The sequence below is a fragment of the Mixia osmundae genome (assembly GCF_000708205.1).
Source record: "Mixia osmundae IAM 14324 unplaced genomic scaffold scaffold_6, whole genome shotgun sequence".
Classification (NCBI taxonomy): domain Eukaryota; kingdom Fungi; phylum Basidiomycota; class Mixiomycetes; order Mixiales; family Mixiaceae; genus Mixia; species Mixia osmundae.
The window spans coordinates 459,529-486,993 of record NW_014575558.1 but is presented as its reverse complement, the minus strand read 5'-3'; the positions used below and the strand labels follow the sequence as shown (position 1 = coordinate 486,993).

The window sequence follows — 27,465 nt, the reverse complement described above, 5'->3', positions numbered from 1 at the left end:
CCCTCCACTCAACGTACACAGTCAAAAAGGATGAAGACTTTCTTCGCTGTCGCCCTCTGCGCTCTGCTGTCAGTCGTCAATGCAGCTCCTGTCCAGGCTCCGGCCAACTCAAAGATCTCAACTCGAGGGTGCGAGCTCAACGTCGTGCTTCTCAACGGCAAGCAAACCACCATCGAATTTTCGCTTGTGGCAGAAACCGATGCCGAGACCCACGAGACTTTGTATGACCAGGTCGCCACACTAAATTACACTAGGGTCTGCGCGACTAAGACCTCCGCAACGCCCGTATCCATGCCGTTCGAGTCAATCTGCACAAGTGCGCATTTCACTGGCGCTGTCCGATGTTGGCTGATCAGACCACAGTTTCAACCGACAAGTCGGTCGTGCCTATCACCTTGCGTTACGGCCAGGAGCATATCATGTACCATCTGGGCCCTAGCCAAATCGACGGTCAAGGGTATGCTGTCCACACTCCTCTGTCACGATCACAACTAACCCGTCATTGCAGTATGCAAAGCTGGGATCTCAAGTGTGGCGGCGTTGTGATTCCTAAATACTGATCTGAGACGATTGCAATGCATCTCGACTCGTTGCAGTGAACTATTCCGGTCCATCGTGATCTTCAGAAGGACCATTAGCGCATTCGATCATTGGGTCATCGCTCCATTGGCAATGATAGTCTTTCGGCTGCCAGACACCTACGCCATGCACGCCAGAACTTACGCCAGCAGGAGCGCAGGCCATTCCCGTTGTGTCTGTCGCGACCTGAGCAGAGTGTGACGCATTCAAGAATGGGCTTACATTCCGTATTGCTGATGTAGCTCTCTCCTGCGTACGAGAACTGGTAGAGGTAATACATGCTGGGCAAAGTGCTGCCAGGGGTTTTGGCCATTGCGATGTTGGCCATGAGGGGCTTTCCCTGGAACTGGCCACGGACTGCGCTTACGCTCAGTACGAGCGATCCCAAGTGAGCCGATGGCATACGAAGGACGTGATCCACTTGATAAACGGTGCCCAAGAAGCGATTGGGCTCATTGTGAACAGAATGACAGCACATGCCGGGCTGGTCGAGGAATGAATTGTACGGCGTGGTCAGAAGATCCTATTGTACCTCTCAGTATGCACGAATCGCTCTCTTGGGGGCGCATACGCCGTTCGCAGGATTCCATTGCATCGAGAATTGGGCGCCAAACGTCATGCCTTTGTAGGCTATTTGGATCGAACAATTAGGCAAATCGGTGAGCTGCACGGCTTTGACAGCTGAGAGAGACGCAATCGTAAGCAGACCCATTGGAAACATCTTGCGCATCATTCGCTGATCTGTGGTTGGCTGTCCTAGCCAAGAAAGGCAAGCACAATCCGGAGTGGAAACAGGTAAGGGATGACGCGGTGACTTCTCGTGTCGCGGACATTCTGGCTGACTGCTTCGACAAAGCCGCTCAATAGCAGCCTTGCGAAGTTCCTTGAGATAGTGCTGAGCCTCATAACTTTGGAATGAAGTATCGTAGGGATGCGAAGCATGTGAACGGCCGGCAGGGCGGCATGTCATCACGGCATTATCGCGTCTGAGGCTCAGCGCGGCCGAAGGTGACAAGATGTTGGCAAGTGCACCTTGATGCATGTCTGTCATGACCAAGAGCTATCGAGGGTCAGGGTCGTGGCTGAGACTACGCGGTAGAGCAGTCGGTGAGGGGATTGAACATCCACTTGCAGCCATAGTCCTTTGGCTGCCAAACACCAACGCCGTGCAGGCCAGAGTCCTGGCCAGCCGGAGCACACGACATGCCGGTTGAGTCTATCAAGGCATCAGCGATGATCGTGTCATACGAAGCAAAAGCGTACAGTCTGTATGGGCAATGTAAACATCTGGGCCGTAAGACAGGCGGTAGATATAGAACACGGCAGGCAAGGTAGATCCGGGGTGCTTGAGCATTGCCATATCAATGATGAGCACCTGACCCTCAAATTGACCATGGACTGGGCGTGCTTAAGACTAAGCGTAGATTGCGAGCTGTTGCAGACTTACAGATGACGCGATCCTCCTCGTAGTGAACGCCTAGGAATCGCATGGTGTTGCTGCGGACGGAGGTACAGCACTCGCCTGGCAGATCCAAGAACGAGTTGTACGGCGTGTTGACGAGGTTCTGCTGCACCGATCAGCTCCGAGGAGGTGATGGCATGAGGACATACTCCCGTTGTGTCCCATTGCATCGAAAATTGCGCACCCCACGACTTGCCTTCGAACGAGACTTTGATTGAGCAGTTTGGCAGATCCTTGAGCTCGAGGGCCCAGACGGAGCTGCGAGCGAGCACAGCCAGCGAAGCTAGTAGGCGCACGATCTGCATCTTGTTTGCGAGACGTGGTTGTATTGTTGGGCAACCGTACTTGCGAGCAATAGGAGATCATGAAACGAACGGAAGCTCGAACGCCGAAACAATCCCTCAGCTCGGCGACTGATCCCTCTGGATCGTATGGCAGACGAAAAGACATAACGATGCGGGTAAGCGGATGCGCACGAGACTTTAGAAGGTGAGGGTTGGCGGCGTGGATGCATTGTGATTATGTGATCGCGAATGTCAGAATAGACGTCTGCTACGAGTCGTGTCTTGCGAGACAGTCAGGCTGCTCGGTCATGCTGAACTCTCGTGGTGACGTGCACGGCTAGCTTGATGCGTTGCGACTGTACATGCATACACGGCAGGTTGAGGCAACACAGCTACGGGCCTGGATTAGTAGTGGCGCAGTCGACAACGGGATTGTTGATCCAATTGCAGCCATAATCCTTTGGCTGCCGGACGCCCACGCCGCGTACTCCAGAATTTACGCCAGCTGGAGCGCAAGCCATGCCGGTCGAGTCTGTTTGGTAAATCAGTCACGTCAGAGCAACATGATGGCAAAACCATACAGTCACTCTGTGCAAAGTATTCATCTGAGCCGTACGACATGCGGAAGATGTAGAACACGGCCGGCAGGGTTGAGCCGGGATGTTTGAGCATTGCGATCTGGATGACGAGCAGCTGACCCTCGAATTGGCCGTGGACTAATCGTGCGTTAGAATCTTGCAGAACGAATGCCTGTCTGAGGCTCACAAACGACACGGTCGTCCTCGTAGTCAACACCGAGGAACTCGGCAGCCTGATCGCGATAGGAAGCGCAGCAAAGTGCGGGTACGTCCAGAAAAGAGTTGTATGGCGTGGCAACAAGTTTCTGTAGAAATCTGTAAGACTTGGAGGAGCTGATCACATTGATTCATACACCATTCGAGCCCCATTGGATAGAGAACTGTGCGGCCCAAAGCTTGCCCTGGAAGGAAGTTTGGATCGAGCAATTTGGCAGGTCAGTGAGCTGGACTGCCCAGATGGTGCTGAAGCCTAGCATGGCCAGCAAAGTCAGTACGAAACCGCTGTGCATGCTTTGTGGTGTTGCGCGGTGAGTGTTGGTATCGGTGCTGATGGAGTGTCAGTCAGCGCAGGAGAAGGGACAGCACAGCACGAAAGGGAAGGGTCAAACGGTACAAAGCTCCGTCGGTTTCAGACGTGCCGCTAATCGATGGCCAGTTGCAGGATGTAGACGAGCAGCATGTATGTCAAAAGTCAATTGGAGTGTCACAGTGATGCGCAATACGAGGCCGCGATTGCAGCCACCAGGGAAAGTATTGCATCTCGTCTGCTGGAATGTAGTGAGGTAACCATGCCGAAAATCGCTGCCGGTAACGCCTAGTGTTGTCACGTTGTAAAGCTCCATGCATGCACAGACGGATCCGAGGAAGAGCAGCTACTGAGCTGGAGCAGAGGTGGCGCACTCCACAGTCGGATCCATCTGCCAGGTGCAACCAAAGTCCTTGGGCTGCCAGATACCGACACCATGGACGCCCGAGTTTGTGCCAGCAGGAGCACAGGCCATGCCCGTCGTGTCTGCCGAACAGTCAACCAAACGATGAGGTCTGTCAAAAGCTGAATCCGGCTCACATTGGGTGTTATCTATGTACGCATTGCCAGCATACGAGAGCTTGAAAATATAGAACACGCGCGGCAGAGTATCTCCGTGATGCTTGAACAAGGAAATTTGTACCATCATCGGCTGACCGTCGAATTGGCCTCCGACTGCTGCGATCTCAGCTTGCGCGGTCGCACGAGACCGCAAAACTGACGAAGTACGCGATCGTTCTCGTAAGTGACGTCCAAGAACTCTGTGCCGATATTGACAATGTTCTCGCAGCAAGCAGCCGGGTCGTCTATGAATGAGTTGTAAGGCGTGGCGAGAAGGGCCTAGTACGCCAGATCAGCGTTGCTTGAGGCTAGACAGCAAAGGTTACGCCAGTCTTGGGATCCCACTGCATGGAAAATTGCGCGCCCCAAATCTTGCCTTGAAACGATATTTGGATGGAACAATTGGGCAAATCGGTAAGCTGGACAGCCTGAGCGGCTACAGAAGCGATCAAAGCAAGCCAGGTAAGCAACATGATTGCGTGTTATGCGAGTCAAACGGAAAGCTGGGGAGCGAGGCGAGTCAGATGAGAAGGCACCGACCAGTCGGACAAAGTCAAACGGGTGCAAGTTTGCGTGCAATGTTTCACTTTTGTTTGTCCATAATGTCTACTTCGCCCTCGGCATATTGTTCAGCTTCAACTGTCTTTCGGTCTAGTAGTCGATCGACTTGTACGTGTAAGCCGTTGATGAGCTTGAAGAGGACCACAAAGAGGCCGGCAGAAGCGACGTAGATCGCCAATCGCTCAAAAGGTGCTTCCAAGCGGAGGAACGGGTATGGCAGGCGTCCATTTTTGACTGCAGCAATCTCAATATGAGTGCAGTAGGCTAGCAGACCGAGGCCGGCGATGTAGTCTGGTCGCAAGCTCTTGTTGAAGGGGGGCTGGAAGACCAGAAAATCGAACCAGAGCAGGACGACGGGCATGAGGTGGAGCGCAAGATCGAGCTTGATGGGAAGAACGAGTGCTTCTATCGGTGGGATCATCAGTTCCGGTTTGGCCGTCTTGATGCCCCAGTACAGGATAGATATGAGCGTCTCTAATGGAACGGCCACGGCTCCAAATGCTTGTGCATTAATCTCTGCGGCGCGGCTGTCTGTGAAGTCGCGATGAAGTGCCAGTGCAAAGTAGATCCAAGTGATCGCGAGGCCAACGACGGTGAGATAGACAGACTGGCCGCCATACTGTTTCGCGGCAAAGTCGGATCTGCTCTCGCGTCAATCGACGGCATGCCCGCGGAACGTACGACTGACAACGGTGACGGCTCATACAAAGCGCTGAAGGCTTGCGTGACGCAGCCTAACGATATTGCATGCGTGACAATGGCGGGGATGTTGTCCATCGATGGTTTGTGTACAGTTGCGTGTGTTGTCGACTTGCCCGGGGTCTGACTATGACGTGTCGCTAGGTCAAACATGATTTCTTTTTCGAATAGACTCTCGCGGTAAAGCGGGGTACTGCCCCACTTTGCCAGACGCGTCCGCGATCGCGTCCTTCCTTTTCGGCTGGGCTCAAAGGCTCGTCGAGCGATCGATTCAGCACACATGAGCACCACAACGCCCGCGCGGCAGCGTCATGCTACCGCGAGTACCAGCGCCAGTGGAACGAGCAACACGACATCGCCGCTGCGCTCTACATTCGCCGTCACGAGACCTTTTGACTTTGGTGGGAGCGGCGTAAATCGACCTCAGCTCAGTCGAGAGTCAAGTTTTACGCCGGACACGCAGAGGCGCATGAAGCGACATGATGAGTCGTATCACGATGACAGAAACAAGATCAGCAGACATAGGAGAGCAACGTCGAGCATTGCGCAGCTTTCCACATTCCTTCACCGCTTGGCCGGCGACCAAACGCCCCACGTAGAGGGTCTGACTCTGCCGCCGGTCTCGACGTGGTCCGAGAGGAAACAGTATGAGGAGATATATCGCTTTCCGGCGCCACAAGCCAACATTCTCTCGAGCCGAGCGCCTACTCGAAGGCGTACTTGCGTCGCCGCCACTCGTTTCATCATAGGCGCAATCGCGCTAGGCTTGCTGATCCTCGGCGCAGCCGGGGAACCTCGACGTGCACACATAAGGCATCATCTGGGGGAGCTCATGATGAGTAACCCTCTCTATGTCGGCTTCACCGCCATCAACTCACCCGTACCTATACCCGCGCCACAAGACGCCGCACAAGTCGTGCTCCAATCATCTTCTCGAGGGCGAAAGTGTGCTCACTCTCTTGCTCGCTCACGAGAGACTCTTGTGCTTTCCGCAAAAGGACGTCAATGTATCGACATACCCTCTGCATTGCCGCACCTCTGGCGAGTCCAATTCTGCTACGTACCAGACACGCCCGATGGCGGGCATTGCAACACAGGCAATTTCTTAATCTCAGCTGTCTCGCAAGATCTCGGCGGATGGGAAAAGACGGCCTTGTTCCAGCAAAGCGGGCCAGGGGTACTTACAGATACGAATAGCAAAGCTCGTACTCAACGGGCACTGAACCCGTCTCGATGTAGCGTCAAACCGGACGCTAGCCTAGTCCATGCAAGCGATCAACTCGTCGCACAGCATTACGGACCGGACGCTTTCGAGATCGTCATTGATGGTGCTGAACGAGTAGTCCTCACGCGACCACATTACTTGGGCCAATGCCGCTACGAATACTCGCTGACCGAGACTGGCCTGAGCAATGCTGGCGCGCTCACAATCAAAGATATTAGATGGCAGTACACTGTAAGCATACCACGTCTCATCCGCGCTCGTTCTGAGGGTCTTTTGCAGGATCACATGGCGTTTTTATCTACGGCAAAGCCCACATTTGCTCTATACAACAGCTCATTGCTAGACGGGCCTTATCCGCTGCCGAAAGAGCTATGCGCGCGCTCATGCACGTCTGAGCGCGTCTCCGTGTCACCACGAGGCAACTTCAAGTCGCCAGATCTGCCGCTATGCAAAAGAGGCAGCGACATAGAAGGCACCTATTTGCCGACGACAGGCGGCGGCCCAACCTATGCATGGCGACCTCGGACATGTCGCCTCGATCCCGCTACTGATCAGCTAAATCTCAAGCGCTCGCGATGCTTGCGGCCTGGTGCGCTGTCCACTACGCAACCTGGCCGGAGGCGTATCGCCTTTATTGGCGATTCCCATGCCCGCTACATCTACGATGGACTTGTCGCAAGACTGAATGGTTCGGAGCCCGTCTACGTGTGTCTTACTTCTCTGCTCGCATGCTATTGCTGAATGGGCGGAGGATGCAGGTCAAAGGCAGCGTGAAGAAATTCATTGCCGAGAGACTTCAGATCGACTTTTTCTTCGAGCCAGAGCTTGCCTCTTTCTTGTTGCGCAAGAGGCCAGATGACGACAAATATCATCACATCGTTTTGAGCGTTGGCGCGCACCAATCTGGCAATCCGAATGCCGACATCCGTCTTGAGACTTCGCAATGGATCAACTTTATCAATTCGACCCTACGTGATCGTATCGAGCGCAGCCCTTCTCACCAATCTTTCATCCTGCTCACGCCGCCTGCTGCACGACGCGTCATACCCAAAGGCATCATGCAAGAGTTCTGGCGGACTGACCCCCGCATGCAACATTGGTCAGCCTTAGCCAGCGACTTGCTTCGCAATACCCGAATTACCACGATTGATGGCTTCAAGCTATCTGCACCCTTTGTGCGCGACACACACGATGCAGTTCATTATGCAGGCACGCCTGTGCTGCGCGCCATGGAAGATCAGATCTTGCATCACCTTGGCATCTGCGCCGAGCAGCAAGCCGAGGACCGTTTCCGCCGTCTTGTCAAGCACGAGCGGAGACGACACATGTACTGAGACAGCCACCGACTGCTTGTTGTGATGATCATAAATTATGCATGCACGGACCTATCCTACACCCTCTATACGTATGTGAACTAAGACGGACTGCCATTTCGTAGCAAGATGTTCGTAGTATTCGGACTGATGCCTTGCACCGCGCCTGCTGTGCTCAGGCTTTTCAGCAACGTGGGCATGGCCACAACGGATACGTTTCTGCCAGGCTGCTGCAGCAGATATGCTACCATTCCTGCCACATGAGGAGTTGCCATGCTCGTGCCACTCAGCACTTGTGTGGAATTGTCGCTGGTGTACCATGTCGATGTGACGTCTGTGCCAGGCGCGAAGAGATCGACACACTTGCCATAGTTCGAGTAGTAAGTCTGACTGTCTGTGATGTCTGTGGCAGCGACAGTGATGGCATAAGTAGCTGACGCTGGCGAATATTGACAAGCGTCTGCCGCACTATTCCCAGCCGCTACAACGACATGCACTCCGGCGATGATGGCTTGTGTGATGGCATTATTGAGAGCTGTGCTGACACTGGCCTGGATGGATAGATTGATGACATACGGATTTGCTTTTGAAGCCTTGTATTGCTGTGCCACGTAACTGATGCCCGAGATGATGTCGCTGATCGCACCTGAGCCGCTATCGCTCAGTACTTTGATCGCTCTGATTTGAGCAGACTTGGCGACGCCCCACTGAGTGCCAGCTGCCGTGCCTGCACAGTGAGTGCCATGACCGTTGCCGTCTGTGAGGTTATAGCCTCCATATTGAGTGACGAACTTTGCACGGCCGCCGAAATCAGTGTCTGTGGTTCGGACTCCAGTATCGATGATCCAAATCCATGGTGTCGCCATTGATGTACTACTGGCGTTATAGGTGTACGAGAAATTCGTCAATGCATCGTTCTGCTGAGCCAGCTTTGCCTTCTGCCCGAGACGAGATAGTGCCCAGTCTGCGTTGCGCTGAGTGATGGCTGACGTTCGCGCGATACCGTCAATCTCGATGCTGGCGACTGCAGGCGAAGAGGCGATAAAGTTGAGCACAGAACCGCTGAACTGACCAGAGAAGCCATTAAGAATAGACGGATCGTACTGGGCTGTGATCTTGCCTGAATTGGGCAACAGAGCGATAATCTTCTCGAGCTGTGTGATGAAGGCTGCAAGTGGACTCGTGCTTGATAACGTGACAATGTAGCCGTTGGCTCGATAGGGCGTGCCTGTCGGTATCGTGGCTGCATTGACGATGGCGGTGAACGTCAAGACCGCAGCGGTCAGGCGTTGCAAGAGCATCATCTTGTTCTGATGCTGAGCAAGGGTAGCACAAGCGGAAACAGGATGAAACGGAACGAAGACTTGGACGGCTAGACTGCCGGGACAGCGGATGGCCCAAACTGGTCAGAGACATGTGATCGCCCGACGATCGTCTTCGCCAAAAATTTGAGTTCGCCCGCGCTGCCGCGTGTCGCGTATCGCGTTCACGCGCTTGACAGCGAGCATTGTTCCGCTGAGCTCCACAGCTGTTGGCTATGGGCAGATACGACGTCGACGAGATTGATGAGGAGCCATACGAGTCGCTGTCGGAAGAGGAGACGCTCACTCAGTATGGCGACGATGAGAAGGACGACAGGCAAGCTCGCAAGGATGATCAGGTGCAAGGCGAGGACGGCGAGCCACTTACGCGCAGAGAGCTCTTCAAGCCGGCGATTGTGTCCATCTGTTCAGCTTTGGGTGGCTTCGAAGAAGAGACGACCGAGTCTGGGGAGTATGTGAGCGTGTACAAGCTGGGCGACGAGTGTCTTAGTAGGCTCCTGGAGCTTGCGACCTCTGTGTGACTCTGAGCTGCGTCGCACAGAATGTCTCAAAGACCTCAAGCGCTTCTGGCGCATGGACGACCAAGACGACGACAGGACGGTCGCGCGACTATGCTTTGAAACGGGCGTGCTCTCCAAAGACCTCCTGCCTATCCTACTGTCGCAAGCTGGCACAGGACCTCGCGGCGACAAGATTGCCCTTGCGTGCGGTCAGTCTGCCTCGGCACATCCTCATGCGCGTACTGACTCGTATGAGCAGCTGATCTCATTGGTGCAATGACTTGGCCTATCGACGTCGCAGAGGAGCTGAAAGAGGCTGCTGAGGAAGCTGCCATCAGAGGAGGACCTGATGCGCCGCGAGTCGACTTTGCAAGCCTGCTGAGGATACAGCTGACCTACAAGGCGGCCATACTCAAGGCCAATGCCGTCGAAACTATTCTCAAGCTTTGCGTGCCGTCACTCGCCAAACCTCGAAGGCAAATGATACAAAACATGGACATATACGTTGTGCTCATGCTGTGGTTTGGGGCAGGGATCGAACAGAGAAGGATGCAAACATCATCACTCTAGTCCTTCACATCTTCAGAAACCTTGCAGCTATCAAAGATAGGCCGCGGTCGGCCGCGACGTCAACGCAGGCTGTGCAAGACTCGACTCTACAATCTGAGTTGATACAGTCCATGAATCGACACGAAGTCTTTCAAGTTCTGCTCAATATCGCTCACCTTTCCATGGGGAACGAGTTCAGAGTGTGGAATCTGGTCGTGCTTGACATCTTTCACTTGATCTTCCGCGGCTGCAAGCCTGCTGATCTCGTCGGCGACGTCGACAAGGTAAGTGGCAGGCACGCGTAGCTATGATGGCTGACAGGCGAGAACAGTCAACATCGAAAGGCTTGCAAAGCTTATTAGAGGCAGAGGACAGTCGCAAGCGGATCGATCAGCGAAAGGGCTCCAGCCGACACAACAGATTCGGCACGACGCTGACGCTGCGGACGACGGAGCGGAGCTATACACTCCACAAACAGTCTGCTGTGAATGTCTCGCCTACAAAGATCATCGACCGTGTCAAGAAAACCAAAGCAAAGCCTCTCAAAATCCAGGACGAGCTGACGACGCCGACAGAGCTCACGCCCGAAGCGCTGAAGGCTCTGCAGCAGATCGCGCAGCAATTCATTGAATCCTGCTTCAATAACTTCTTCGAATCCGTCGGCGGCGACATCCGAGCAGAACGACCGAAAGTGCGCGAGGCAGATCATCTGCGTTACCTCTTCCTGTCTCGCTTCTTTCTCGAATACTTCTTGTTGCTTATCGCCAGCGAGAAAGCAGCCGGCATTGACCCTTCGAGCGAGCAAGGTCACGACTTTGATCTTGTGGCAGATATGACAGAGATTGACACTGTCAATCTTGTTACAAAGCGGATGCGGATAGGTCTTGACGACAAGCCAGTGAGACACAGCGAGGTCCAAGGAGCAGTCGAGCTCTTTACTCAGATCCTGCTTCTGCTCGAGTCGCTGAGCGCCTCGTCGAACGAAGACCACCGTGATGTGGCGCAAGTCATGCAAGATAAGATCTATTACGAGGAAGAGATTCTAGCGACTGCTATCACAGTCGTAGATCGATATGGCAAGCGCAATACGCTTCAATACCTCGAATCTGTCATTCACTTCGCGTACACCATGCTGCGTACGCTCGAACGCTACTCCAAGTCGACTGCCCACATGTATGTGCGCAGCAAACGCAAGAAGATTGCTCAGAGGAAGAAACGTGCCGCTGGTGAAGCTGCCGATGACGGTCACGATGAAGACTCGCGGCCCGATTCTGGCGCGAGATCGAAATCAGAGCATGCCTTCAACTTTGCCCAATTCGAGGCCCGCTTTGCAACGGAAGCGACCTTGAACACCTGTGTAGCTTACTTGCGAGGCTACAAGACCTTCAGATCCGACGAGCAGATGAAGCGGATCGTCGGCCTCATGCATCGGCAAGCAGTAAAAGCCAACAATGCTGCGCTCTTCTGGAAGATCTCCACCCTTACACTCTTTGGAGAGATACATAGCGACCGACAGCTCCTACCAAGTACACGTTCATATAACGATCTCTACAAATTCGTGGAATTTGTGCTGCGCGGATTCTTCAAGGCAGCGCAGCAAGCTCCACTGGTTATCGTCGAGGCGCTGTTTCCCCATCGCAAGAGCGATGTTAAGCGCTTGCAGTCTGGCTTTGCTCAGGAGGATGAAGACAATTCGGACGACGAGGTTGCCACTCGCGCGCTCAAGATGCCCGCAGAGCTGGTCGTCAAGCGTGGCTTTACCCAGACTCAGCAGATGGGTATCGCGATCAGTCTGCTAGCCGACGCTTATAAGGAGTATCTGCTCGATTGGGTCAAAGATGTAAGCTTTGTCTGCGGCAGCACGATCACGTCTGACACATCAAGCAGACATTACGGACTGTCCTCAGAGCGCGCAAAGAGGTTGTCGAGGAGATCGACGGGCCGCCAGAGACGCAGATGGATCTCACCGAAGATATTGACGATGCGGAACTGAAACGACGTCATGAGCTCGCCAGCAAGCCCTCAGAAGCTGCTCTCGCGGCGTTCCAGGCGTATGACGTGCCATATGATGATGCCGACACAGAAAAGGCAGCAACTAAAGATCCTCAACTCCAGTTGTTGCTCAGACTCATTTCTTGGGAATCTCGCATCCCCGAGCACAACAAGTTTGTCATCTGGACGGTGCCCGCCAGGCGATTGCCAAAGGAGATGGAAGCCGATCTGCGGATGATTGATGACTTTCTCATCAATCCTCTCGATGCCAACACTGGCCAATCAGCAGCTGAGCTGGTCCGAAAACAAGCCAAAAAGCGGCCCAAACGAGCTCGTGTCGGGTCAGACGGACTTGAGCTGTCCGAAGAGGAGCCAGTACCATCACGCAAGCGCACCCGGAAGCAAGACGAGCAACGCCAAGCTTACTTATCAACTCAATTTATTGCCTCGAGCGACGAGGAAGAAGGACTCGATCAATATGCCGACTTCTTTGCCAAAGAAGCGGAGGCAAAGCGAAAGCGCGACGCTGGCGGTATCGTGGGTGGATCTGTCCAGCCAATATCTCAGATGTCACAGCAGCTCAAAGTCGTCAAGCCGCCGGCCGAGCCTATGCCTGCGCCTGTAGCGCTGACCGATCGAAGCGAAAGCAGTCAATCGCCCGTTGCATCAAAGCACACTGATCCGAGCAGCTCGACGCCGCCATCGAGTCTGCCGCTCTCTCATCCGTCCTCACCTGAGCCATCTGCGCCGATTACAGTCAGATCAAAGGACGTGCGCAGAAGCAGCTCACCGGCTATCCGCAAACTCAGCAAGCGTCGCAAGCGATCTGTGGGAAGCAGCGGCAGCGATGCTGAAGATGGCATGCCATCGTCTGCTCGCGCTCTCTCGCTTTCACCACAGCGTCCAGCAATGAGGCGCAAGCCTCAGAAGATAGTGGACAGCGACAGCGAGTAGTCATGTGTTGTAAGATAAGCATGCATTGAGTCCAGCTCAGGGCACTGCTGCGCCCTCGACGTACTTATTGATATCCATATTGTTGCAAACGAGACCGCAATCGGTCACGCTGTTGCTGCTGTCAGCCAGGCGGAGTTGAGCATGGCAAGAACGCACATATTCGGTCCGACTTTTGAGTCTGACATAAGCTCGAACAGGAGAGTGTCGTGTGCAGGACGGTAGACGAGTCTAAAGGTGAATTGCCATTGACCGTTTGCGTCTCCCACTGTAAGCCAAATGAGCGGGACTGAAGCCGGTAGAGCGGCAACTGACCATTGACTTTGGTGTAGTAAACGCCAGCTTCGCCAGGAAGGGGACCATTCACGCCCGTCCACGAGCCAGGCGCAGGAGTGAACCCTGTTGCCGGGTCAAAATGCGATCACAAGATGAGTTTGCGACAGTACCATCGATGTATGTAAAGCGCGCAATGTTGTTGACCGAGGTCCAGTGAGCGTTGAAGGTGAGGAGGAAGTTTGGCGAGCTCGGCACAGTACAAAGCATCTTGCAGGAGCTATTTTCGAGGTAGGTTCGTTTCATGAGCGCTGCTGCATTGACGACAGTCGATGAAAGCGCGCAAAGAGCAGTGATCGTCAATGCGAAGGACTTCATTTTCTCGCTGTTGTAGAACAGGCGGCGATTCCCAGATGATGGCAACCGGCGACGTGGTAGCCTGACACGTCAGAGCTTTCCTTCTACGGTCGCGAGCATCCTTTTCGGAGTGTGGCGGGAGTAAACGGAGGCTAGGAAGCAAATTGGTTGCGTTTCCAGCGGATGCATTCGAGCGTCTTGCGGCGTCTGATTGCAGGCGTGTCGTTAGGATCGTCGAGCTTGTCCCAATCAGGCTCCTGTTTTGCCCTTTCGCGCTTTCTGAACTGCGTTGGCGACTGTCCCGCCTGTCCTCCCGGGAGCAGAGATTTCACTATCTGGCTTTCGGGTCTGAGGAGTGGCTGAGAGTTACGGGCAGTTGGCTGCGACGGACTGCGCTGCGATTCTTCGAGTTTGACAGGTTGTGGCTCTTCCTCTGCTTCATCTTCAGTCGCCGAATCTTCTTCCTCGAGCTTCTGTCTGACGGGGTTTACTGAAGGGACATCGGGCGATTCTGTCTTGATTCGAGTGCTCGCAGACTGGCTATTCGTCGCCAGGGGAGTATCATGTTGCGCTGCAGAGTTCCGGTCATTGGCAGTGAGATACAGTCGAGAGTCTGACTGACTCTCGGAGTCAAGCTGCGCACCATCGTCGTCTTCTTCCTCCGTCACGGACCCGCCAGAGGAAGCCATATTCGCGTCAAGATGGAAGTGAGCGATGATCAGTTCTTGAACGATACGCGTCAATATTAATAGGCCACGGACGACAGTATCCCCGCAGTGTGGAGACGCGCGCTATCCGCTTTGGGCACGCCAGCCAGCCAGCCAGCCTGGCTAGCTAATCCGTCCGCTGGTCGTCGTCCAGACAACAGCATGGTCCTCTTAGCAATCAGGCCTGGTGCCCTGAACGCATTCGTGCTCAAGCCGAGAGACGGCGAATCGCTGCACTCGCTCAAAGCCCGCATCCTCAAGAAGCTCTCACTTCCTGGTCCGTCGGGGCTATGTCTGGCGCTCAAGTAGGCTAAGGCCATCAGTCTACCGCCAGCTGGTAGAGCAGAGACAGAAGCCTTGGAGGTCAAGTATGAATGGGTCGGCGTACGCTACACGCTCGACGACGGTCAGCCATTCGTTGTCCCGTGAGGTTGGCACGAGCTCACTGGTGATGTTCGGCTCCAGATGATGACCATGAGACCTTCTTGCTCCGAACGGGCATGCCCACAGCCCCCGAAGAAGTTTCACTTTTCTTGACAGGCGACGCCATACCCCAGCCCACCCGATCACCCCTGCCCGGCCACCGTCCTCTCACTTCGTCAGCAGATGGCGACGCCCAGTCTGCTTACTCTGGCTATGCGCCTTCGATCTCCTCCGCCATCTCTTCTCGTTCCTACTCGGGATCACCCCACACCGTGCCCAGCAAGGATACCTCGATTCACCTGATCGCTTCCTCCGCAGAGGGAGCGGACCCGGACGGATCGGGCGATAATGAGACACTGAACGGTGCAGCCTCTCTCAACGGCACCGCCAAGACGCGCAGTGTCAAGTCGTTCGCCATCAAGTCTGGCTTGGGCGACAAGGACAAGAACGGCAAGCCCATTCCCCAGCACAAGCGCGACTTTGAGGCCTTTCACAATTCCAGAGGCGTGCGGACGTTCATCGGATCGATCGGACCCGTAGAGAATGTGAGAATGATGATGAAGACGGGACATCGCAATTGCTACATGTCCCGCGAATTCGCTCAACAACACGGTTTCATTCCCAAAGATGCTGCGCCGGGTTTCTACGGCTTCAGCGGGATCACTAACCTTGGCAGCTGTGAGTCCTTTGATGAACGACTGGGCACATGAGCTGATCGTAGGTACAGGGCCTGTCAAGGTAGGCACAAAAGTCATCCAGCAGCAAGTCATGCTCATCGAGAATAGCTATTTCCCTATTGTTCTTGGGAGGCAAGTCGCTCAGCTCACCGATCTTGGGACACAGGCTGACTGACTGTGCAGATCATTCATGGAGAAGAGAGGCGTCAAGACTGATCCGCTCGATCAGACGAGCGTCATCTTCATGGACACGGGAGAAGAGATTCCGACCGATGTCGTCGTCGTCAAAGTATGCTTCTCGTCAAATTCGCTGCGACTAGGCTAACAAAGAAATTCAGGACAGCAATGGCGATGTCGTCGTCGTGCCTTGAGCGCAACGAAAAGCCCACTGTGGCGGCTCACTCTCACTATCGTCATCACTTTCCATGCATGCTTGTCTTATCATGCGGCAGATGTGCACGTACTTTGAGGCGATATGCAGTATCATCCGCAAGTATTGCAAAGCAGACCAGCTGGTATGGCCTGGCAGAGTCACAGATCATGCATTGCACGAGGACCCCTTGCAGAGCACTGGCAAGTGGGATTGAGGTGGACTGACGTCTTTGCGCTCGATGGTGAAGAAGGGACAATCTGTTGGCATGTCTGGAACGACTTTGAACGGATCGAGCATAGCTTGCGTGCAGCCTTCGTTGCTCACTGAGCAAGTCAGAACAGCGCTCTGATACCGCGGGAGCGTGTACTCTGCAGTCTGTCAGCAATCGCAAAGTCGTCCATTCCATTCCGAGCTCACGTCGGACGACCCATGCTTCGAAGCTGACGTACAGATCAGAAAGAGCGTCGATGCAGGCAAGATGGCACACTTGTATTGGAATGTAACCTTGCAACATCGTTTGAGCGATTCGGGACCGGATGTAGGAGCGCGAACGATAGTCAGTCTGATGATACGTCTGATCTCTCTCTGCTGTAGGTCTTCATCCGATCTGCTCACGTCTACCCCATTCTTCTGGGTCTGCACTCGTTCAAAGTCAGAGAGGACTCCGACACGCAATGAAAGCTCTTTTGCTTGCCCACGTCGTGATGATATCGGCTGAGCCCTTCATACGAACCAGAATGAAGCTGATCGCAGCTGAAATGGCTCCTTCAGCGTGGTATGCAACGACTGCAAGCGTGAGCCGTACAAGGAGCAGGCTCTTCGTCTGCCACCGCAAAATTGACTTGATGATGGCAGGCTGCGTAGTAGCGCAATTGAAGACGATAGATCATCGTTGCTTCTTCCAGTGGCAAGGGCCAAGACAGTGCTACAGAAAGTGCAAGGGGTGCAAACGAAAGACAGAGCAAGGCGAGCTTGGCGATGTCGAGCATCTCGTCGATATTGCGCAGAATTGATCTTTGGCTGTACGTGGGACTTCGTCGGAATCAACGTTGTGACTTGAGGGCTCGAGCGTGGACTTGTAGTGCTTGTAGAGTCAAGGATTCGCCGGTCATTCGGCACCCCCACGGCACGTCGACTTCGAACGAGGCGCGCTCTTTCGACTTGACTCGTCTCGACGCCAGGCTGGCTCTGAGCCATGATGTCGCTCTATGAGCGATCGGGCCTCCGACGTCAGCAGCCCGACGATGGCATGGAGCCAGACGAGCTCAGTCAGAAGCGACAGCGTCACGCCGCGTCAGTGCACCCATCCAAAGAGCCTCAACAAATCGCGCACGCCCATGGTCTCGATGAGTCACTGCAGCTTGCAGACTTGTATGCACTCGTACGTCAGCTACAGCAGAAGCAAGACCAACACGACTTTGAGCGTCGGCGGGATATTCGCGTCTTCATACAGCCCCAAGCCATCAACGAGTGAGTTTTGAACGGCTCAACACACGAATGGCGCTTATGCGCTCGACCTCAGTCTTTGTCTTCTCGCCTACCAACGATCACAACCGAGACTCTATCCCACGCCATCATTGACTGAGCTAAGAGCCCATTTGGCCGATCTGGCCCTCGTGACCGGCGCGGAGCCCCACAGAACGACACTTGCTTTCTTGAGGGATCGCGTGCAAGCTACAGAGAACCGCATGAGCACCAACATGAGCATCAGCTCCTTAGCGAGGCTGTGTCTGCAGTGCGAACGTATCGATGGGCTCTACCGAGGCACGGCACCCGTCGCAACTCAGGCTGTGCTTGCCTGGGTTCTCGGCGTATGTACCGCCCGTTCAGGTGTCGCACCGGGCTTACGCCTGGCTATAGGACGTCGAGTATGCGCAAGTCAAGTCATCCGTGGACGATCTATAAAGCCATGCATGGTTCACAACAGCAAGCCAGTCTAAGCGGCAGCAACTTCAGCACTTGAAGCAGCGGTCGCGCTTTCATCGAGAATTGCCTCGATCTGCTGCAAGCCCTTGCGATCGTCGCTCTGAGCCCTGCGCCCCTCGAGTTCGAGCAGGTCTGGCAGGATGTCTTCCACAGTCTCCAATCGAGCGGCTGCTTCGTCTACATCAAAGAGCTTGCAAAAGTCAGCATACGTCTTTGCCGAGCTCATAGACTGTTTGAGCGCAGATAGTTGTTTGGATGTGGTGGGCTTGGATCCACCGGGCGTCATGTGTTTGTCGGCCAGCGAGCCACATTGCAGACAGTACTTTGTGTTGCTGAAGTGATTGTCGACTGCAAGGGCAATCTTGAGATACAGCGGTATGATCTCAGACACGGGTTCCGCGAGACCTGACGAGCGAAAGCAAGACGGGTTGGCTTCGGCTCCGCGAGCAATCATAATCGAAGAGACACCGGTGATGCTCTTGATCTTCTCGACATCGTGCGCACCGAAACAGTCTCCATTCGCAATGACGGGAATCCCCCTTGCTTCGACGAGCTCGACAATATCGCGCAGACGGTCGTGAAGGGCGTGCTCACGATCGCGCATGTCCTTTGTGCGGCAGTGGACTGTCAGACAAGCGATACCCGTCCTGGATATCTTCTCGACAAGCGCAAGGGTATCCTCTTGTGTGGGCAGAAGCCTGATCTTGCACGATACCGGAACATCTACTGCTTCCACGAGCGCTTCAAGGATCTGTACGCGGACTTGGCGTCAAATCTTATTGCGTGATGGCTAAGCTTACCGAGCATAGCAAGTCTGGCGTCGACAGCAAAGCCGCGCCCATGCCACCTTTGGTCGAGAAATCCTGTTATGAACTTGATAAGCGCAAACATGGTAACTGCGCACAATATATCGCACCTTGGGGCAGCCGCAGTTGAGATCAATGCCTGCGACATCCTGCTGTACGAGCAGTGCGGCTTGGACAGCCTGCTGAGCATTCGACGAGCCGATCTGGTAGATCAACCTTGACTTCTCGATCGAGTGTGTCTCAAAGACCGAGCGACCGTTCTTCATAAACTTGATCAGCTTGCCACCATGTGCTCGTGCAGACTCTGGCAGCGGTACTTCGGTGCGCGTGCTACCCATCATCGCCCTGTCGATGATCTCCGGACCCCAGACGAGGTTGGCGCCGTAGTGAAGCGCTAGTAGACGTGTGGGCAGGGTGCCACATCGTACCATGGGCGCCAGATGGAGTCCGTTGCGATAGTTGACTCGCGCACTATCAGAGGGTACAGACGATGCTGAGGTCGATCTCGTCTTGATGCTCGACGCTTCTGATGATGGGACCGACGATGTGATGACATCTCGTGCGTCCAGTTTGATACGTTTGGCGCTGCGTGGACTGCCGGGAGTGACAGATCGCCTTGGTTCATGCGTCGAGACATGACTGGCCATTCTTGCGCCTACCGGGCTGGACAAGGTGTGTCTGTCGAGCTGAGATGAACACGATACTACCGAAGTTGTCAGGGCAAGGATCTGAGGCCGTATGAGCGCACGGGAGGCTGCCAGCATGCATCCAGACAGTCGAAAAGATGTCACCGCGCGCGACTTGGACAGCTTCAGCAGCCCCTCGAGAGGGGTTGACCGGCAGCCAAGCAAGAGCTATACCCCCGCTCGTCCCTCCGAAATCAATCGCAGACGTCTCACTCGACCCATTCGCACCGAGTCTGGGCCTACGATCAAGCGTCGGAGCTCAGAGACGTCGGCACGTCCCTCGAATGTATGCACATGCGAACTCGACAATGCGGCCAATTTGCTGACTTGGTCTAGGTCAGTAGATACTCACACCGGCGCCCAGGCCTCACAAGGGATCAAAGACACCCTCCAGGGCTCCACCACTCATCATACCAAGCCTGCCCGCCCAGGGGACGAGTGCGACCAGTCAATCTAAATCTCGCTTCACTCCAGCAGGCTCATTTGCCGCTCCTTACACTCGTTCGGCGTCAGTATTCGTCATGTCAGACAGTGCGCACGAGGACAGCCCTGATCTTGCTCAGAGATTGCAAGAGGCGCTCGCACTCGACAGTCACGATATGCCTGGCGCACTTGCACCAACGCCATCCTCTAGTTCGGCAGCCGGCGCAGGCGACTCAGACCATGCCTCTCTACCAATCCACCGACCGCACAATTCTGACGATTCGCTTATGCATACACCGCCTATGCGCACAGCAAACCAGACAGGCTCACTCTGTAGCGATGACACGGACGCCCACTTTGATGGCGTGTCGTACGACTCGGCCTCACTCAACAGTTTCTCGCCGGGTCCCAGCGCCGGTGGTATTGATGCTCTGAGCGGCGGAGAGGAGACCAGTGAGGAGCTACACGATCGTTTGGTACAATCGCTCGAACTGTCAAACCTCTCGGGCCCGGCAGAGATCCAACCCGTCCCTGTTGTGACGCCTGCTCATACTTCTGTGCCTCCAGCTGAAGGCACGAGTCCGTCTGCGCCGACGTCGCTATTGGCTACGCACCAGCCAAAGACTCTGCACGAACGCAAACAAGCGCTCGAGTCGGTCTTGACAGCACGACAGCCCGATCGAGATGCGGTCTCGCGCAATCTTGCCCAGGCTCTTGCCATGTTCAGACAAGACGAGATCGGCAGACAATTCGTCATGTCACCTGACGTCTCTGTTGCCCATGTCCCCGAGCCAAAAGCTCCCGCTAATCTGGCCGACCTATCTTTGCTCGCCTCTTTGCGTTCAAAGCTCGAGGCTGACGACGGTACGGACTTGTCAAATCCCATCATCGGCTATGTCCAAGCATTTGCAGATTCTTCAGCTCAGGCGAGTGTGATTCGTTCGCCGCCTCGCGCGGGAGACGACCGGGATCGCTTTCCAGACGCACGCAGTGTCTTCTCTGATGTCTCCGAGTCTCTCATCCGACCCGAATACCGCGAGCAGGCTCGTCAACGTACGCGCAAAAGTGTAAAGTCGAGCTCCTCGGGTAATGGTCGGGTCAGTATGATGACGGCACGCCCACACAAGAGACGCTCTATCCTTGGCCGAACCAATTTACCATCTATTCATTCTGAAGCTCAGAGCATCTCGAGCCAGAGCGGAGAGTCTCATGATCCTGTCATACCAGTCGTAATGCCGACACCGGGCAGCTCGCCTCGTTCGAAACGCTCTCGACATTCGTCCACTCAGTCTCATCTAGCCGATACGCTCGGGAAAGCAGCTGCATTTCCCTTTGAGGTGGCAGGTTCATTTATAGGACGCATCATCTTGCTCCTGCTCTCGCCCCTACAGTCGACACTTGCTATGGTCTTGCTCGGTCTGGTCATATTAGCAGCGGGATACATATTCATCCTACGTTCAGCATTATCAGTCTTCCTCAGCACGGCGCCCATGCGAGCCCTCTCGCTGGTCAGCAGCGGAGCCACGCACCCACTCGTCACGCTGTCGTCCATCTCCGGCGCAGTCGCTACCACGTCATCCATGCTCCTGGCTATGGGCCAGCAGCACCGCGTGCGATTGCGAAATGGCAATATCACGCTCTTGGAGGGCTCAGTGGTCAGATCGACTATCGATAGCGTCGCATGCTACACCACTGGGCAGAGGTGCTCGCGATCATCCGGTCGCAAAGGCCTAGGCATCATGACACACCGCATATCAGGACAAGCGCGCGCCGCTCGCGACACATTCAATACCGTCGCCGATGCGCTCGTCAGCTCGAATGAGCTACATTATGCTTCGTATGTTTCCAAGCACATGTGTACCCGCTATGCTCACACACCGGGAAGCTTGTGGGAATTGGGTGCCGCTATCACTGCAGCGGTATACCTACCGGATAGCGATGAGATTTCGCTATGCTTGCTGCAGCTCGGAAATTTGATGCGTGATATAAAGACGAGCCTGACCATCATACAAGCCAAAGCTCTGACAGACTTTGGAACCATTGTCTACGAATTCAGGCGTATCGAGAGTACGATCAAAGGGATCGAGTCTGGTAGTGCTTACACGGTAGACGACATGACGAAGCAGCTCGATTCACTTTTCGATCGAATTTCTTACACAACCGGAAGCATCGTCAACCAAATAGATTCGGCCATCCCCATCATCGATGAAGCTTCCGACGTTGCGCAAACGGTCAAAGGCTACCTTTATCGAGGCGATCGCATGCTGTCCAAAGAGATTGAGGATCGCCCACTTTGGCGCAGGGTGGTCGAATATGACACCTACAAGGCGAAGCAACTCAACCGCGACATGCAGCTTACGCAGACGTCAATTTTGACAGTCCGAGCAGCACACCTGAAGCTCATGCGCGCTCGTGACGATCTTCATGGTTATGCGGTCAATGTTGCCGCGTTCAAGGCCAGTCGTTACGCGAAAGCTCGATGGACTGGGCTCACGTTCTAGTACAGGACAACCTGATCGAAACACATCTTGCCGATCACGCGCTCCTGCCTGCAGACGAAGTGGCAGGCCTTCATCAAATCATGGACTCGTTCGAGAACGCGGTGAAATCTAGCCAAAGACCTGGACAGAAGACGATAGACCTGCTGCCACAGTCGCAAGAGTGAAGCAGAGTGACCTGTATCCATACACAATGTACTAATCTAACGAGTCATGAAAGATCTGAGGCGCAAGCCTACATCGAATGGCGTGAGGTGCAATGAAGGCAATGACAACGTCTATAGTGACTAATGAAGGCTATCGAGAATGTCCGCGGGCGTGATGCGAGTGATGCCCAGATGATCTCGATGTTTGTACATGATACGCTTGCGCCAGTTGTCGATGTCCTCCGCTGTGCGCGTGTGCGTGCGCAGATCGCCGCCGGTGCGTGTTGCTATGGTTGTGTCCATGGCCGCTCGCATGTGGATGTGCATGTATGCCTTGACTGTTGAAGAGATGGATGGGCTGACAAGCGGTGGCATTGGCAGAGGGCGAGAAGCCGTCTACGCAGCTAAAGACGGTGCATGTGCCTTTATGGCATCCGACACCTCTGCTGTGAGGTATGCTCGTGCAGTCTGTGCCTTCGCCCCTCGCTGCGCACCCGCCGCACGAATCGATCTGAGAAGTGGGATCGATACACTCCCATGCGAGTCCGTCGCCTATACTCATGGCGGAGGTCGAATCGAGCTTGTCTAAGAATACTGAAGCGAATTGGTATGTATGTGAGCCTGCGATCGGACATGCACTGATTTGTCAATCTATCAGCGATGTACCTGGCACAGCACCAGTGTTCGACTTGCCTTTCGCCTGTAGGGCAGAGTGTCTCCTTTGCTAGATCACGTTTCTTGCGAGCTTTCGCCTTACTCGAGGCAGCGAGGACGCAGGAGGATCCAGAGACCGTATATCCGGTGTTACAGCTGAAGGCGCACTTGAGTGCCAGTGTGCAGTAGGCGACGCCATTCGTTGGCGCAGGGCAAGGCGTGAACAGTGACGTGCCGGCGCAGTAGACTGACAAGACTGAGGCTCTTTCGACGAGGTGGTTGCTCCTTGTGGTCGTCGATGACGATAGATCAGGTGCTGCGACGGCTTCTACACTTGAAGTTGAGGATGCGAGGAGAGTAGCGGCTGCCAGAACGAGACTTGTCCTGCCCTTTCTGCCCATGTCGTCGCTGTTTGTCTTGGTCTGGCTATGCTGTCGGAGAAGTAGGATCGTCAGAAGGTGCTCCTAGTCGAGCTCTGTGGGTGTCGCCAGCAATGTCGAGCGAGTTAGTGAGTGAGTGAGTGAGTTATGTGCCGTGTATCGTCTAGGATGCTGGCATATTCCCCCTGTCGCTGCTTAAGACTGCCAGGAGCGATCTGTACAAGCCCAACGATCTGGGTCGACAAGCGATATTGAACGATATGACTAGCGAGACTTTCCTTCGCGAGGCCTTAGCAGCTCAATTGCTGAGCCGAGCTCGAGCCACGCCATCCAGCGCAATCATGACGACCCCACAGAGCGTAGCCCAAGAGGCTGGCCATCTGATCATGCCCTGCTTCGGCATCTGACTTGATGGATCCTGAGCTGGCCGCGTGTGCATACTGGCCGGAACAGGAGAGCATCTGATGAGCCACCGCTTCGCCGCGCATGGCAATTTCGAAAAGGCGCGTCATCCTGTACGCGTCAAATGATTTTTGAAAGCAGCAACAACTGATAGCACGTCAAATGTTTGGGTGATGCTTGACGGGGTTGACGTGTCATTCGGCGTCACACTTCGCGCGCTGTCTGGCGCAGCAATGTCTGACGAGGCTTGGCTCCCCTATGACGACTTCGTCAGACTACAGCCCAGGGTCGGACCAGGCACGTATGAACAGACTTCTATCGAGTTCGACTCAGGCCAGAGAATTGCGCATTTTCGTCGTTCGGCAAGATTGCCTGCTCGAACGCGCAGGTCAGGCCCAGTCTCGCTGCCGCGGCTCTCTTTCAGCGTCAAGCGCGTCCTTGGCTTTGGTGCGCTCCTCTTTGCAGTCGCATGGCTCGCACACAACCAGCCAAATTTGGAGCGCGCCGGCCGAGCGGACCTTTTGACGTTGGCGCAGTCGCCTTTGGTCAGGGAAGCCTACTCGTCTTCGTCTGCTCTTGCCAAAGAAGCCCTGTCGAGCTCGTCTCGGAGGGTCAAGACGCTATTCGATACCTCTTCGGGCCTGGCGACTGACTTGTATGCAAGCTCTGCGTCTCGAATCAATGACGCCAGGGAGCGCGCTGCTCGCATCTTGCCAGAGACCGGCATGAAGCCATATCAGGATCTGCGCAGAAATTGGCTGGATGCTCTCAAAGATCGTATGATGGCTCGGCCGAAGCCGAGAAAGCTGTCAAGGCAAGAACTGGAGGCAATGCTGCAACGGCACCTCGACACCATCATGCGTGTCACTGACCAAGCGCACGAACACCTCAGCGTGGGACCGACGCTCTCGAAGATCGCCTCGAGGTCAGTCTAGTCTCTGTGTTCTTTTCCACCCCGCTGACTTTGTTCCAGCTTGGCCACTTTCGTGAGTCCACTTGCGGAAGAAGAGGCAACATCCGATCTCGCTCACATACTCGACAGCTTCACGGGACCTCTTCAAAAAGCGGGCTTTGCCATGACAGGCGCTTTCAATAGCGTACACTCGAATGCGACAGTCATACGAAGTTATCTCGCTGCTACGAGACCGTTATTCGACGCGCCGGCTGACGCGGAACTTATCGAGTGGATGCGTGAATCTTCAGAGAGCTTGCGAGAGGTGCTCCCGCAGTGCTTTCACCGGATCGAGTCCGCTGCAAAGGCCCTCGAGCCAGTCCTCCCGCAGACGCGGCTACTGCAGTATCGTGTCGACTTGCTCAAGTTCAGCATCACCTCTATAGACGGTCGTAATCTAGTCGGCGATCTCAGCCACCAAGGAGCCAAACTAACATCCGAAATAACGTTTATGCTTCAACAGCTGTCGACGTATCTGGCATACATCATTTACGCGCGGACGCAAGTCGAGGCAGCTGGCCGCCTCTTTCCTGACCACTTGCAGCCGATCCTGAACGAGACCAAAAGCATCCTCAAATCATGACGAAAGAAACCAAGTATTTTTCTGTGAGAACAGACGCTGTAGGCGCGTTATTGTTGACAAATTCAAGCACTCGCTGTATTAAGCTAGTTCGAGATATCTGTTAAGGATGTCAGTACAGTGAGCTCGCGCAAGCTCAGAGGCTTGCCTCTCCAGGTCCCATGAGGTGACGGTCTGGCTGTAGACTTGCCATTCGTGTTCCTGCATCGAGATCAGCATGAGCTTGATCGATCGCGCGAGAACTCACTCTTGTGCCAGCATAATGATCTACAAAGTCGTCACCCAGCGTCTTGCGAGCCAAGCTTTCCGGGCTACTCATCTGATCTGTGGCCTCCTTCAATGTCTTTGCGAGGCGTTTGCTTGCTGATGAGCCACCGGCACGTTAGCTCTATCTTCAAGCTACTGGACCTGACGCTTGCCCTTGGCTACGTCCGCGCCAGCAGTGATCGGGGGGATGTCTAGCTCAAGCTGGTTCTTGATTCCATACAGCCCTAATGCGAGGATCGCTGAAAAGGTGTAGTAGGGGTTCATCTGTGCCGTTTCAGCGAGGACTTGCCTCAAACTAGACTGGACTTACGTCTGCTCCTGGTACGCGTACTTCGACGCGAGTAGCACTTGCACTGGCCAAAGGTGGTGATATAATTCGTATGCTCGCTAACCTGCTCTCTAGACCCCAAGAGACTGCCAGCGGGTCAAAGGATGATGACTTGGCTAGAGATGCACATACCATTGACAGGCGCCCAGTAATTCTCTACGAGTCGCTTGTACCCGTTGATGGTGGGCACAAGACAAGGCATGACGTCTGGTAGTCCTTGGAGGATGCCAGCGATAAAGTGCTCCATCGTTCGTGAGACGTGCTTGAGATCGGGCCACTTTGCATCGAGCCGAGGTTCCTATCCCATCGTCAGCGTAGTCAAAAGTCGAATCAGTCGTCCTACATCCACTGCGAAGACATTTTTGCCGTCTTGCGACTTGAGAGAAAAGTGTACATGCCCTGCCAAGCGATGAGCTTGGTCGCAAGAGCAGAGCGAATGACTCGCCGCTGCACCCCGGAAGGCCATTGTGCGGTTTGGCCATAAAACTGGGTATAATGCCATACTTCATTCCGACTGGATACAAGGTAAGTTGTAACCGTCGTCAAAACAAAAGTAGCCCACCTGTTTTGGCGGTCAGCTTGAACAGTGCTGCGTTGTCGGCCATTCTTTCGGCGTTGGTATATGCGAGTGCAGTCTCGTACACTCCCGGTCCCGTCTCGGTGTGATGTCCCTCTATCTCTATACCAAAGGCGGCGCTCTGCGATACATAAGAGTGATGCTCGCGTGTAAGCTATATGGCCTCACGCACCTCTTCGTACAGATCGTGAAAGTACTCGCTATTGAGACTGGTGCGTAGCATACTATAGCCGTGCATGCCTGGCGTGAGCACTGTCAGGTTCGAGAACCCTTTGTCCACGACGGATTGGGCCGATTCTATAAAGTCACTTGATCAGCCATGATGACAAGCGTAGGTGTCAGGCTCGACGCGCCCTTGAACTCTGCGTGACTGATCAGCATCCAGCATAATCAATGCAAAATCGAGCGACGTACGGAAATATTCGTACTCGGCGCCGCATAAAGCTTCATAGCCGAGTTCATCTCGATATTGAGCGGTTATTCGTTGGAGCAGACCGCGTGGGCAAGCGCACAATGACTTGCCGAGGTGACCTTCTTCTGGATCCATGAATGTCACGAGGAACAGCGCAATATTGTTCTCAAAGGGTATCCGACGATAAGAGTCAAAGTCAATGCGAGCAGTCAGGTCGCGATAGCCGTTTGCCGAGTTGGAGATGCCCAGCTCGCGTGTATAGACCGTGTCTGAGATGTCCCAGCCGAAGATGACGCCACAGAAGCCGAAGCCCTGGCTATCGCTGCGGATGCACGACAGAAACTTGGACTTTGACATTATCTTGCCTCGTAGCACTCCATCTGCGTCCACGCCTGTTTTTGCTTCAGCTAGAGCACCAGACGTTCAATTTGGCGCCTTACCTGCCACTTTGACTTTGTTGTCATCTTTGAGCAATGCTTCGACGTCACTTGCCGTCCTTCTTGCCATGCTGCGGTC

General features: G+C 54.6%; 17 protein-coding genes across 17 annotated transcripts; 8 read left to right on the top strand and 9 right to left on the bottom strand.

The window, feature by feature from the left end:
• Positions 1-30: 30 nt before the first annotated feature.
• Positions 31-560, top strand: L969DRAFT_95007 (uncharacterized protein; the record flags this gene model as incomplete). The annotated part of the gene is made up of 3 exons (XM_014711942.1): positions 31-316; positions 364-457; positions 509-560. The coding sequence occupies 3 exons, from the start codon at positions 31-33 to the stop codon at positions 558-560; spliced, it is 432 nt and encodes a 143-aa protein (XP_014567428.1).
• Positions 561-600: 40 nt separating this feature from the next.
• On the bottom strand, positions 601-4,463 carry L969DRAFT_95006 (uncharacterized protein; the record flags this gene model as incomplete). The annotated part of the gene is made up of 17 exons (XM_014711941.1): positions 601-755; positions 802-936; positions 985-1,102; positions 1,151-1,260; positions 1,423-1,623; positions 1,739-1,795; positions 1,843-1,977; positions 2,027-2,144; positions 2,191-2,385; positions 2,751-2,857; positions 2,907-3,041; positions 3,091-3,208; positions 3,257-3,449; positions 3,804-3,915; positions 3,970-4,104; positions 4,152-4,269; positions 4,317-4,463. 17 exons carry the CDS (start codon positions 4,461-4,463, stop codon positions 601-603), a joined length of 2,289 nt encoding a protein of 762 aa, XP_014567427.1.
• A 110-nt stretch (positions 4,464-4,573) lies between these two features.
• L969DRAFT_50428 (uncharacterized protein) lies at positions 4,574-5,328 on the bottom strand (the record flags this gene model as incomplete). The annotated part of the gene is made up of 2 exons (XM_014711940.1): positions 4,574-5,192; positions 5,240-5,328. The coding sequence occupies 2 exons, from the start codon at positions 5,326-5,328 to the stop codon at positions 4,574-4,576; spliced, it is 708 nt and encodes a 235-aa protein (XP_014567426.1).
• A 202-nt stretch (positions 5,329-5,530) lies between these two features.
• L969DRAFT_95004 (uncharacterized protein) lies at positions 5,531-7,809 on the top strand (the record flags this gene model as incomplete). Its single annotated transcript, XM_014711939.1, has 3 exons — positions 5,531-6,706; positions 6,755-7,180; positions 7,234-7,809. 3 exons carry the CDS (start codon positions 5,531-5,533, stop codon positions 7,807-7,809), a joined length of 2,178 nt encoding a protein of 725 aa, XP_014567425.1.
• Positions 7,810-7,832: 23 nt separating this feature from the next.
• Positions 7,833-9,152, bottom strand: L969DRAFT_88159 (uncharacterized protein). Its single transcript, XM_014711938.1, has one exon. The coding sequence runs from the start codon at positions 9,090-9,092 to the stop codon at positions 7,890-7,892; it is 1,203 nt and encodes a 400-aa protein (XP_014567424.1). The 5' UTR covers positions 9,093-9,152; the 3' UTR covers positions 7,833-7,889.
• Positions 9,153-9,325: 173 nt separating this feature from the next.
• Positions 9,326-13,105, top strand: L969DRAFT_95002 (uncharacterized protein; the record flags this gene model as incomplete). Its single annotated transcript, XM_014711937.1, has 6 exons — positions 9,326-9,599; positions 9,652-9,819; positions 9,870-10,086; positions 10,143-10,443; positions 10,491-11,999; positions 12,047-13,105. The coding sequence occupies 6 exons, from the start codon at positions 9,326-9,328 to the stop codon at positions 13,103-13,105; spliced, it is 3,528 nt and encodes a 1,175-aa protein (XP_014567423.1).
• An 18-nt stretch (positions 13,106-13,123) lies between these two features.
• Positions 13,124-13,933, bottom strand: L969DRAFT_492076 (uncharacterized protein). The gene is made up of 4 exons (XM_014711936.1): positions 13,549-13,933; positions 13,418-13,501; positions 13,262-13,370; positions 13,124-13,214 (listed from the first exon to the last, which is right to left on the bottom strand). The coding sequence occupies exons 1-4, from the start codon at positions 13,751-13,753 to the stop codon at positions 13,142-13,144; spliced, it is 471 nt and encodes a 156-aa protein (XP_014567422.1). The 5' UTR covers positions 13,754-13,933; the 3' UTR covers positions 13,124-13,141.
• L969DRAFT_49754 (uncharacterized protein) lies at positions 13,885-14,421 on the bottom strand (the record flags this gene model as incomplete). Its single annotated transcript, XM_014711935.1, has 2 exons — positions 13,885-14,303; positions 14,355-14,421. The coding sequence occupies 2 exons, from the start codon at positions 14,419-14,421 to the stop codon at positions 13,885-13,887; spliced, it is 486 nt and encodes a 161-aa protein (XP_014567421.1).
• A 115-nt stretch (positions 14,422-14,536) lies between these two features.
• Positions 14,537-16,111, top strand: L969DRAFT_88157 (uncharacterized protein). The gene is made up of 6 exons (XM_014711934.1): positions 14,537-14,716; positions 14,774-14,845; positions 14,905-15,540; positions 15,590-15,671; positions 15,723-15,828; positions 15,878-16,111. Exons 1-6 carry the CDS (start codon positions 14,602-14,604, stop codon positions 15,908-15,910), a joined length of 1,044 nt encoding a protein of 347 aa, XP_014567420.1. The 5' UTR covers positions 14,537-14,601; the 3' UTR covers positions 15,911-16,111.
• On the bottom strand, positions 15,936-17,004 carry L969DRAFT_491835 (uncharacterized protein). Its single transcript, XM_014711933.1, has 5 exons — positions 16,718-17,004; positions 16,607-16,665; positions 16,400-16,548; positions 16,330-16,352; positions 15,936-16,280 (listed from the first exon to the last, which is right to left on the bottom strand). The coding sequence occupies exons 1-5, from the start codon at positions 16,899-16,901 to the stop codon at positions 16,078-16,080; spliced, it is 618 nt and encodes a 205-aa protein (XP_014567419.1). The 5' UTR covers positions 16,902-17,004; the 3' UTR covers positions 15,936-16,077.
• Positions 17,005-17,110: 106 nt separating this feature from the next.
• L969DRAFT_94997 (uncharacterized protein) lies at positions 17,111-17,817 on the top strand (the record flags this gene model as incomplete). Its single annotated transcript, XM_014711932.1, has 3 exons — positions 17,111-17,382; positions 17,435-17,723; positions 17,773-17,817. The coding sequence occupies 3 exons, from the start codon at positions 17,111-17,113 to the stop codon at positions 17,815-17,817; spliced, it is 606 nt and encodes a 201-aa protein (XP_014567418.1).
• A 31-nt stretch (positions 17,818-17,848) lies between these two features.
• On the bottom strand, positions 17,849-19,291 carry L969DRAFT_50568 (uncharacterized protein; the record flags this gene model as incomplete). Its single annotated transcript, XM_014711931.1, has 3 exons — positions 17,849-18,589; positions 18,639-18,701; positions 18,755-19,291. 3 exons carry the CDS (start codon positions 19,289-19,291, stop codon positions 17,849-17,851), a joined length of 1,341 nt encoding a protein of 446 aa, XP_014567417.1.
• On the top strand, positions 19,125-22,620 carry L969DRAFT_491908 (uncharacterized protein). Its single transcript, XM_014711930.1, has 3 exons — positions 19,125-19,616; positions 19,675-22,209; positions 22,260-22,620. Exons 1-3 carry the CDS (start codon positions 19,383-19,385, stop codon positions 22,416-22,418), a joined length of 2,928 nt encoding a protein of 975 aa, XP_014567416.1. The 5' UTR covers positions 19,125-19,382; the 3' UTR covers positions 22,419-22,620.
• On the bottom strand, positions 22,299-23,837 carry L969DRAFT_88149 (uncharacterized protein). Its single transcript, XM_014711929.1, has 2 exons — positions 23,091-23,837; positions 22,299-23,035 (listed from the first exon to the last, which is right to left on the bottom strand). Exons 1-2 carry the CDS (start codon positions 23,450-23,452, stop codon positions 22,549-22,551), a joined length of 849 nt encoding a protein of 282 aa, XP_014567415.1. The 5' UTR covers positions 23,453-23,837; the 3' UTR covers positions 22,299-22,548.
• Positions 23,545-23,838, top strand: L969DRAFT_94993 (uncharacterized protein; the record flags this gene model as incomplete). Its single annotated transcript, XM_014711928.1, has 2 exons — positions 23,545-23,559; positions 23,599-23,838. The coding sequence occupies 2 exons, from the start codon at positions 23,545-23,547 to the stop codon at positions 23,836-23,838; spliced, it is 255 nt and encodes an 84-aa protein (XP_014567414.1).
• A 228-nt stretch (positions 23,839-24,066) lies between these two features.
• Positions 24,067-25,368, top strand: L969DRAFT_17902 (uncharacterized protein; the record flags this gene model as incomplete). The annotated part of the gene is made up of 2 exons (XM_014711688.1): positions 24,067-24,758; positions 24,807-25,368. The coding sequence occupies 2 exons, from the start codon at positions 24,067-24,069 to the stop codon at positions 25,366-25,368; spliced, it is 1,254 nt and encodes a 417-aa protein (XP_014567174.1).
• Positions 25,369-25,446: 78 nt separating this feature from the next.
• Positions 25,447-27,456, bottom strand: L969DRAFT_94991 (uncharacterized protein; the record flags this gene model as incomplete). Its single annotated transcript, XM_014711927.1, has 12 exons — positions 25,447-25,465; positions 25,514-25,566; positions 25,613-25,728; positions 25,785-25,896; positions 25,943-26,046; positions 26,093-26,258; positions 26,304-26,359; positions 26,406-26,474; positions 26,523-26,658; positions 26,710-26,834; positions 26,952-27,341; positions 27,390-27,456. The coding sequence occupies 12 exons, from the start codon at positions 27,454-27,456 to the stop codon at positions 25,447-25,449; spliced, it is 1,413 nt and encodes a 470-aa protein (XP_014567413.1).
• Positions 27,457-27,465: the final 9 nt, after the last annotated feature.

What these genes read in the sequence shown, in the direction of transcription:
- L969DRAFT_88157 (XM_014711934.1), top strand. Translation starts at nt 14,602, where the DNA reads ATGGTCCTCTTAGCAATCAGGCCTGGTGCCCTGAACGCATTCGTGCTC. An exon ending in ACGCTACACGCTCGACGACG is followed by an intron (nt 14,846 to 14,904) that starts GTCAGCCATTCG and finishes GTTCGGCTCCAG; the next exon opens with ATGATGACCATGAGACCTTC. An exon ending in TTCCCTATTGTTCTTGGGAG is followed by an intron (nt 15,672 to 15,722) that starts GCAAGTCGCTCA and finishes CTGACTGTGCAG; the next exon opens with ATCATTCATGGAGAAGAGAG.
- L969DRAFT_88159 (XM_014711938.1), bottom strand. Translation starts at nt 9,092, where the DNA reads ATGATGCTCTTGCAACGCCTGACCGCTGCGGTCTTGACGTTCACCGCC.
- L969DRAFT_491835 (XM_014711933.1), bottom strand. Translation starts at nt 16,901, where the DNA reads ATGCTCGACATCGCCAAGCTCGCCTTGCTCTGTCTTTCGTTTGCACCC. An exon ending in AGACGAAGAGCCTGCTCCTT is followed by an intron (nt 16,666 to 16,717) that starts GTACGGCTCACG and finishes GAGCCATTTCAG; the next exon opens with CTGCGATCAGCTTCATTCTG. An exon ending in AAGGTTACATTCCAATACAA is followed by an intron (nt 16,353 to 16,399) that starts GTGTGCCATCTT and finishes TCTGTACGTCAG; the next exon opens with CTTCGAAGCATGGGTCGTCC.
- L969DRAFT_491908 (XM_014711930.1), top strand. Translation starts at nt 19,383, where the DNA reads ATGAGCGCACGGGAGGCTGCCAGCATGCATCCAGACAGTCGAAAAGAT. An exon ending in CGTCGGCACGTCCCTCGAAT is followed by an intron (nt 19,617 to 19,674) that starts GTATGCACATGC and finishes CTAGGTCAGTAG; the next exon opens with ATACTCACACCGGCGCCCAG. An exon ending in TCAATGTTGCCGCGTTCAAG is followed by an intron (nt 22,210 to 22,259) that starts GCCAGTCGTTAC and finishes GTTCTAGTACAG; the next exon opens with GACAACCTGATCGAAACACA.
- L969DRAFT_492076 (XM_014711936.1), bottom strand. Translation starts at nt 13,753, where the DNA reads ATGAAGTCCTTCGCATTGACGATCACTGCTCTTTGCGCGCTTTCATCG. An exon ending in TTACTACACCAAAGTCAATG is followed by an intron (nt 13,371 to 13,417) that starts GTCAGTTGCCGC and finishes TTTGGCTTACAG; the next exon opens with TGGGAGACGCAAACGGTCAA. An exon ending in TCAAAAGTCGGACCGAATAT is followed by an intron (nt 13,215 to 13,261) that starts GTGCGTTCTTGC and finishes CAGCAGCAACAG; the next exon opens with CGTGACCGATTGCGGTCTCG.
- L969DRAFT_88149 (XM_014711929.1), bottom strand. Translation starts at nt 23,452, where the DNA reads ATGGGCAGAAAGGGCAGGACAAGTCTCGTTCTGGCAGCCGCTACTCTC. An exon ending in CTCTGCCCTACAGGCGAAAG is followed by an intron (nt 23,036 to 23,090) that starts GCAAGTCGAACA and finishes TTGACAAATCAG; the next exon opens with TGCATGTCCGATCGCAGGCT.